This window comes from Astyanax mexicanus, chromosome 8, assembly GCF_023375975.1.
Source record: "Astyanax mexicanus isolate ESR-SI-001 chromosome 8, AstMex3_surface, whole genome shotgun sequence".
Classification (NCBI taxonomy): Eukaryota; Metazoa; Chordata; class Actinopteri; order Characiformes; family Acestrorhamphidae; genus Astyanax; species Astyanax mexicanus.
The window spans coordinates 42,315,001-42,323,893 of record NC_064415.1 but is presented as its reverse complement, the minus strand read 5'-3'; the positions used below and the strand labels follow the sequence as shown (position 1 = coordinate 42,323,893).

Below are 8,893 nucleotides of genomic sequence, written 5' to 3'. Positions count from 1 at the left end.
ACAAAAAAATGTGTTCAGAATGATTTGTTTGGAAATTGATTTTTAAAAGCTCTGTAGTGCAAAATCGTGATATAATTATTACATGATATGCAGAACACCTGTAAGAGATAAAATACTATTTTTCTAATACAGTTATGGCCATAAATATTTAGACAGTGACAGGAACAAAAATATTCTATGAACTCTTGAGTAATTGCAACCATTTATCAACAAAGCATCTTTATTTCAGGGGCTCAAAATAACAGTGCAGATGGACAGTGACCCAAAACATACTGCGAAAAACAATAATAATAATTAATGAATACATGTTAATTAATATGTATTTTTTTGGTTTATACAATTAAATGTAGTATACCCTATTTTATTTACACATGTACACATTCATATTCATAGGGCTATATTAACATTAATGGGCTTTTTTTTTTTAACAATCCAATAAAAAAAAAAGTTTAAAAAACTATTTTTAAATGTATTTTTTAAACAATAAGACAATATGTACACCTACATTTTATGCTAAAATAGATAAACTGATTTGAGCTTTTTTCTTTAAAAAATAATTGCCTGACATTAAAAAATATCACATGATGTGACCACGAGTCTTATTAAAATGAATTATTTTCGAAAATATGCTTACAATTTTTATTCATACAATCATAGTATAACATTTAAACAGTGGAAGACCTAAATTATGTGCCCAGTGATGGACAAAATATAAAAAACAATAATAATAATGCTGTTTTCTGCCTGTAATGCACACAAAAGGCAGACTCTAATATTCTAAAAATATAAAATCTATATAACCTATAATCTACATAATCCAATTAACTAAAAAAATGAATGTTTTTTATGTCTTTTGAATAAGAAGCCTGTGCTTCATATTTTAATTTTAGATTTGATATTGTCCTTTTTGTTCACAAGCTATTTTTAAAACTAAAATAAACACACAAGAATAAAAAAGTGTTCTAAATCACACACAATTAATAAAAATGGGCTTTTTAAATTTGCCTGTTTGGCTTTAGTGCTGTTTTGTTCCAGTGCAGTGAAAAGGGCTAAACTATTGTTTCATTGGCTCGTTTGTAGCCTATTCTGAATAACAACAGGTCTCAATTAATGTTATGCGCAACAAAACATTTGAACAAAAAAAAAAAAGAAAGAAAAAACATGATTTCTATTTTAATGGATGCAGGGTCTAAAGGGGTTAAAACAAAGAGTTTGCATTATTCATTGCCTGAAATTAGAAATGATCATATGGTCACATATTAAAATAAATTAATTTCTATAACATGCTTACATTTTTTATTCATACATTCATAGTGTAACGTTTTAACCCTTGCAGACCTAAATTATGTGCCCAGTGATGGACAAAATATAATCGGACGCAGGGTCTGAAAGGGTTAAAACAAAGATTTGTATTGGAGTTTTTTAATAAATAATTTCACAGTGGGCTTCTGTGTTTAATAGACTTATTTTCGTCTATAAGTCACAAAACTGAATAACACAAAATGACATTTTGATATTTCAAACAATAAAAAATGACAATTAAAAAAAGATAAAGTCACTGTTTTACGCATTTAAACCTTTCAACTGAAAATAAATCAGTTAAAAAAAGGCATTTATTTACCCACATATATAAGAAAATGGGTATATGTTATTAGTATACTGTATATAATTTATTTAAATAACAAACTAAGTTAACATACATTATTTATAGCACGTATATTACAGTTTTCTGTTTATCATTAATAGATGTTGAAGATGTTTCCAGGCAGAGAGCACCTGCACATCATAACAGTACAGAGAAGAGGTTTAATTAAGGTAACGTGTTCCTGTTCAGTTACTCTACAGTTGATGATGATCATGCTGGTCTCTGACTGCCTGTATTTGGTATTAATGTGATTAAAGAGTTTTAAAGATCAGACTAGGATGGAAAGTTTTGTGGTAGGAAAGTGTGGTGGGCTCTGTATTCAGCAGAGCGGAGTGTGTTTACTGGAAACACACACACACACACACACACACACACACACACACAGTAGCAGCAGCAGCAGCAGCATGAGCAGAGTTTGCAGAGCTAATGGTGTGATTAACTGTGAGCTGCAGCAAAGCGTGAGATGTTCTCTGATCTTACTGTATTTGTGGCTGCGGTGGTGTTACACACACACACACACACACACACAGCAAGCAACGGATACACCAACAGAGTGTAAACCCTACACACATCTCTTGTGGGTATAAAGTGCACCCCCACTGAGTCTCTAAATATGTATCATATATTTATACCGTAGGGCTGCAACTAATGATTATTTTGCTAGTCGTCTAATCTGATGATTATTTTTCAATTAGTCAATTGGTCAATAATTATTTATGTCCTTCATCTCTAAAAAATACAGAAACAGCTGAACATGAGATTTAAAAGGTATTTAAACGTCTAGATGTTGTTTAAATAGGGAAAGTACTGACATTTACTGATTAAATATGTAATCTGTTATGTTCTGGCACTTTTGGAGACACAGACTAAGTTGAGTGTAAACTGTGTGAGTGAGAGATTTACCCATCTTCCATTGTTTTTCTGTCCCCAGCACTGTGTGTAATTGCGTTACTGTTACTAATACAAATTAACGATTAGTCGACGATGAAATTTGTAGACGACAAATTTAAATAATCGACATTGTCGATTATATCGAATAATCGTTCCAGCTCTAATACACAGTATATCATACAGCGTAAATCAGATTTAATAAAAAAACACCACAAACATTACCACAAACTTAACTAAGCAGCAATAATTAAATAAAGGCAAATCCCTCTTTATGCTGTGTGCAAAGATTCATTAACTGTGTTCCTCATTCAAGAGTGGCTCATCCTTGAGTGGATTATTACTTTAATAAAATTAGCAAAAGATTAAAATATGATAATTTTGTTTTCAATAAAGAAATTATTATTATTGACCAGACAAATAGCAACATCCTGTTTTTTTTACAAAGTATATTGCAAAGCCATTTCTGCTTTAAACTGAGAAATAATTATGCTTTTATGAAAAACTAGACTAAGCCACATCAAAATATCATTAAACAAAAGATCTGGCATGTAAAAAAATAGGAATATATATTAGGTAGCATTGGTAGCATTGCATAATTATGGCATTGCAATTTGTCTTTAAAACGATTAATTAAATAATAATAATAATAATAATAATAATAATAATTATTATTATTATTATTCTTGTTTATTTAATTTTTTTATTTCTTTGTGGTATGAGTAAAAGCTGACCAACAAGCCTAACAAATAATATTGTTTACAAAAGTAAAAATCTAGACACTATGAAATGTCAGCAATCTTTTATTAGACGATTCACTCTTCAGCCTCCAGCACTGTGTGTAACAGCCTGAAGAACTGCTGAATGACAAGTACCTTCCTTTCAATAAACCACCATTTTTTTATTTTTTTGTTATTACAGCAACCTACTATAGATTGAAGTGTTTAATACATAAACCTCTCAAAAACATTTTTAGGTAGTTCTTACTTACCAAATTTATTTCAGCCTCTGATACTCTGTGTGTACACACTACTTTTCCTGATGCTCGGGATAAATGAGAAAAACAATTTAACATATTGAACAATTTAAATATAATAAATTGATACCTAATGTTAGTAATAGAAAAAAAGCAGATGCTGTGTGTAAATTTTAACCTTAAAAAAAAAAAACTTACATTATTAGTGTACTTAATTGCAGTGCATACTACATTTGTTTGGGTACTATCACTTGTTCAAAAATGATTACATAGAAGGCCTCCGAGTGGTCCAGCAGACTAAGGTTTTAGTCTTCACCCTCCTGGTGTGTTGGGGCATCACTAGTGATAGGGGGAGTCCTAATTAGTGGGTTGGGTAATTGGACTTGTAAATTGGGGAGAAAATGGAATAAAATAAAAAAGAATAATAATTATTAAAAAGGGACATTAAAAAAGGGACATTAGGTTTTTTCTTCATCTTTACTCTAAAGTCCACAAAAGCAGCAGCAGAGACTTTACAATCAAAACTGTATTAAAATGTAAAATATATTATGCTCACTTTATCTTATAAATCTTAATGAAAACCAGGAAACTAATAAATCTAAACAAAAAAAAAAAACATATTGTGTTTATGGCCATGTCCCGAAATTACTATATTTTATACAGGCAGATAAATAACAGTGTGGTTGTGTTTGTGAATTAAAGCAATAAAAAGAAAACTCATAAAAGACAAACAGAAACTTTAATTAAAACAAATATATATTCACATTTATCATGAAAAAAGAATGGCAATGAGAGTTTCAAAGAAGTGTATGTGCAGATAAAAGTCAGTCACTTTCTTAACAGTGTACATCCAGAAGGCTGCGGGTGCCAGACCAGCACCAGGTGCAAAAGCCCTTATCTGTAAGTATAGCTTAAGTATTAACGTGGAAAAAGATGATAACGGATGATTCAGAGTCATTTTTCAATTAATACACTCTAGTTATTTTGGGTGTGTTTGCTTAAAGACAGCCTGAACAAACGATTACCAACGAAGGACATTCATGCTTCATAGATGCAACAGACTTCATTTCATTAAGATCATGCAAAACTAGGGGAGCCCTTTATTTTGCAAGTTAATTTGCAGCTAAACCAACTGTTCCAGACATTTTACAGGCTATAGATATATATTTATAGTTTATGTTGTGTAACTGTCTATAATATTTGAATATAAGATCAATTTCTTATATATACACAGATTGATAGGTAGAATGTTAAAGTGGAAGCCTAATGAACAGGAGAAAGAATAATGGAAATAAATGCACTGATCTGTTAAAGACTGGTCGTGCAGGCACAATTTAAACCTTGCAGGTAAATGCTTTTTATGTTTGTCACTTTGACAATCTCACAATCCCTTAATCGTGAATTTAAGCTGTTTGGAAGTTGTATTAAATACATAACCAATGGCAGCCGTTTGCTACAGTAGAGCGACGATTGAGTGAGTGATAAACGAGAGCACGTCTGCTTCTTTCTCGAGAAAAAACATGATGTGAAAGTGCAGCAGAAGCAGAAAAACAAAAGCGAGCAAGAGCTCCATTCAGAAACGTGATATCTGTCCACCAGTGATTTTAAACCCGTGTAAACATCTGGGCCGTGTGTGTAGGTATGGCACAGCATCGATTAAGACAGCAGGGCAGGAGGAAGATGCTGTAGGTGGTGCTGTAGACGGATCGCACCAATAACTTGACTGGTCGGTTGGTTGCTGGAGAGATGCAGAGAGTGACACTGTAGAAGGTTGATACGGTGGATCCAAGGCAGATGGACTGTCCAGTTAACCACAGAGAGCAGAAAGTGCTGAAACAGCTCCAGGTCCAGTTTAAGGTCGAGTCACACACATTGAGGCTTTAATGATCTGATTCAGCAGGTCTGCAGTCTCCCTCGTGACCCCAATTCTCCTGAGAAAACAAAAAAAAAACATCTGCTAAGTGCACTAATTTCACATTTCACATATGCAGAACTGTGCATTTTGGGGAAAGCTATTTATCTACTCAATAATATGTTTTGTTTGCTTTTTAAATATATTTTTAATATTAGCTTAAATAACAAGCATTTGCAATCTGACAAAACATCACTGATTTTGGCTGATCTGATGCTTCTTCTTTCTATAAAAATCAACTTCAGATATAGAGACAAAAATGTGGGGAAAAATAAATTAAGAAAAAAATAAAAATGAAAGAAACAAAAATAAATAAAATGCAGGATTTTATAGTTTTCAACATAGAGGTGTGCTATATCGTATCGTATGTACTAATATTGCCAAACAATCTGACACAATAAAAGAAAAAACAGTGTTATATTGCTATATTCTTGAAAGTGTTTTTCTGTTAGCATGCTTTAAATATGCTTAACTTTAGTATTGTTGTAAATTTCTGTTGTTACATTATTTTGTTTTTGTTCATTAAATTTTGTTATACTATTATTTTGTATCATAAACAGGGTCTTACAAAACAGAAAAACATTATTAATTTTTTGTTGTTTATACTGAATATATGAAACTAATAAAATATATCAAATGTTTTGTCATATCGGAAATAATATTATTATTGCCAAAAATATCTGAAATATCGTGATATTATTTTAGGGCCATATCGCCCACCCTTAGTCCAACAAATACACTTACACATAATACACATAAATTGAATATATCACTGAAGTTACTTTATTTCAGTAATTAACACTAACAGTAATTAACCGTAATTTTAACTTTATTTCTTGCTTTTTTCCAGTAATTCAACACCAGCAGATGACATGTCTCTCCAAACAATCACTGATCATCAGTTAATTTTACAAATGAAATGTAAATCAGGGGAGCAGAGTCTGGAGGAAGAGTGGAGAGACACACAGTACAAACTGCTTGAGGTCTGGTGTGAAGTTTCTACAATCAGTGATGGTTTGGAGAGACATGTCATCTGCTGGTGTTTTATTATCAAGTCTAAAGTCAGTGCAGTGTTTTCCCAGAAATTTTAATTTTCCAGCAGGACTTGGCACACTGCCCACACTGCCAAAAGTACCAACTTATATACTATTCTAATTTTCTAATACTGACTTTTGGGTTTTCATTGGGTGTGAGCCAAATAAATAAAATGTTTAAAATAGATCACTCTGTGTGAAATACATCAATACAATACATGAGTTTCACATTTTAAACTGAATTACTGAAATAAAGTAACTTTTTAATGATATTCTATTTTTTTTTCTAATATATTGTTATACCTTAAATAATATGAGCAATCACTGAACTACCTGCTAAACGAGGGGCTTCTCAAGGTCATGCTTGTCATCATGCTCTTCATCAGAATCTGTAAAAGAAAAAAAAAAAAAAAAAATTAAACATTTTAGGCTTCTTTGCATGTACACATCCAAATGCTTACTATTTATTGACCATTTGGAAAACAGCAAGAGTGGGAAAATCACAGTTTTAATAGATTTAATAAGCACTGAACTTTTTTTTTGCATTTTGAGGACAATTTTTTTCAATTACAATTATAAGCTGTGAAATGGAAACTGATTTCAACTCCCTCGTTAGTATTAATAGACTATAGTGCACTCGTAATCTCATTTAAATTCCAGTTTATGATTGATCATTTAAATGTATGAACCCTCTTGTTATGTTAACTTGTCAGGGACAACAATGGTGTATGTTTAATTATTAATTATCCAAAAGATGTCTGAAAAAAAAAAAAAAACCTAACAAACAGTGTAAAAATGTAATTACTAACTCCATTACTAATTATTCTATCAATATTTAATACAATGCTGTTCCTTACCTCTAACAGGTAACAGTTCAATCAGGATAACTCACTTTTTTCAACATTTTTTAATGTTTCACTACTTTATTACTTCAAAGACCAACATATAAAACACAACAGATTTACAAAACATTAAACATAATATTGCAATTTTTTTTTAGATTTTGGTTTTGCAGGGGTTGTTTGCAAATATGTGAGATGAACCATTTTCATTTTATATGTTGATTACACTAATTAAAGAAAGCAGAAGAAGTTTCATACTGAAAAAAATACCTAATAATAATAATAATAACTATTTTTCCTAGATGTTCAAACTTTAAAATGGGTCAATTTGACCTGTAAAATAACAGGAGAGTTAAATTGAAAATATTAAATGTATTTTACACACAAGTGTATTAAAACACTGGAAAGAAAGGCCCAGGAATTATTCTGAGTAACGATGCAGCACACGTTGTTTTACTATCTCTGAATGAATCATGGTGCACCTGCTCTCTCACAGTGATAGTGATATTTACAGGAAATCTTCTCTGTGGTTCAACAGCTACTTAATAACATCATGTGGACCTAACGTCAGCAAGAGCATGACATCTTGTACTTGTAAAAAACAAGCATGTCCGTCTACTAAGTGAAATGTTCTGATTCTTCTCAAGACAATCCTTCTTTCACTCAATTCACATTTATTCTGTGATACTTCTGTGAAGTATTATTTTACTGAAACAATGACTGCTAACTTTTATAGATTAACTCAGAGTCCTACCTGCTACAGACTCTGGTGGCGAATAGAACTGTCCGTCTGAGAGAGGTCCTGGGTGTATGAGTGGAGCTGTGTCTGCGGCGCTGTGTATTGTAATATACCCTGTGGTACACAACAGACATATATTAAAGAGCTGATACAATACAACTCAAACAAAACATTAATCAGCATTTTACACATAAACTGGAGGCACAAAGAAAATCAGAGATATATTATAAATCAGAGATAAACTCACTGTTCTCATCATTGGCTTCTTGAGGCAGAACCTTAAAGTCCAGAAACCACGTCTCTATCCACGCCAGAATGAAAGAGATGATGGGGAGCAGGTAACCAAATGCACCCTGGGAGAGCAGCTGGACAGAACCAAGACAGAACAAGTGTGAGACATAGTTATGCTTTGACTTGTTGCAACCATAAAGACACGAGTAAACAACAACCAGACCCATTTAGCTTATAAATTCAGGTACAAACACAGTAACTGAGGCTTTGTGCAATGATACTCCTTTAGTACTTTTAGACAGGGGCCAAAGTTGTGGCAAATTCTAAATAATATCTACTTTTTACATTATAAATTAAGCACACAATAAAGTAATGTATTCACTCTAAAATATTTATTTTCCTTTTAGAAAAGATATATATATATTCTTTTATTACATAGACAATGTAGCATAACTGACCCCTAAGCAGGGTTTATACACTTTTTAAACAATACATTTTTATATGATTTTTTTCATGACTTTTCCATTCCTTCAAGACCATATGATAATTAATAGTAGCCCTTAAATGTATCTGACACACAATCTTCAATAACAAAATGTGTGTCAGATCCTGAGAGCTCCATTGTG

The 8,893-nt window shown here is 31.8% G+C and overlaps 1 protein-coding gene across 2 annotated transcripts in view; it reads right to left on the bottom strand.

The window, feature by feature from the left end:
* Positions 1–4,229: 4,229 nt before the first annotated feature.
* The window catches only part of stard3nl (STARD3 N-terminal like), a 14,396-nt gene continuing 9,732 nt past the window's right edge, over positions 4,230–8,893 (bottom strand). The window contains exons 6-9 of one of the 2 annotated variants that reach the window (XM_007232501.4): positions 8,284–8,401; positions 8,052–8,150; positions 6,759–6,844; positions 4,230–5,440 (exon numbers count right to left, since the gene is read on the bottom strand). In XM_007232501.4, the coding sequence (XP_007232563.3) occupies positions 6,792–6,844; positions 8,052–8,150; positions 8,284–8,401 (270 nt within the window). In that variant the 3' untranslated portion in view covers positions 4,230–5,440; positions 6,759–6,791. The remainder of the gene's footprint in view (positions 5,441–6,758; positions 6,845–8,051; positions 8,151–8,283; positions 8,402–8,893) is intronic. The other variant, XM_007232502.4, reaches the window with a different exon arrangement.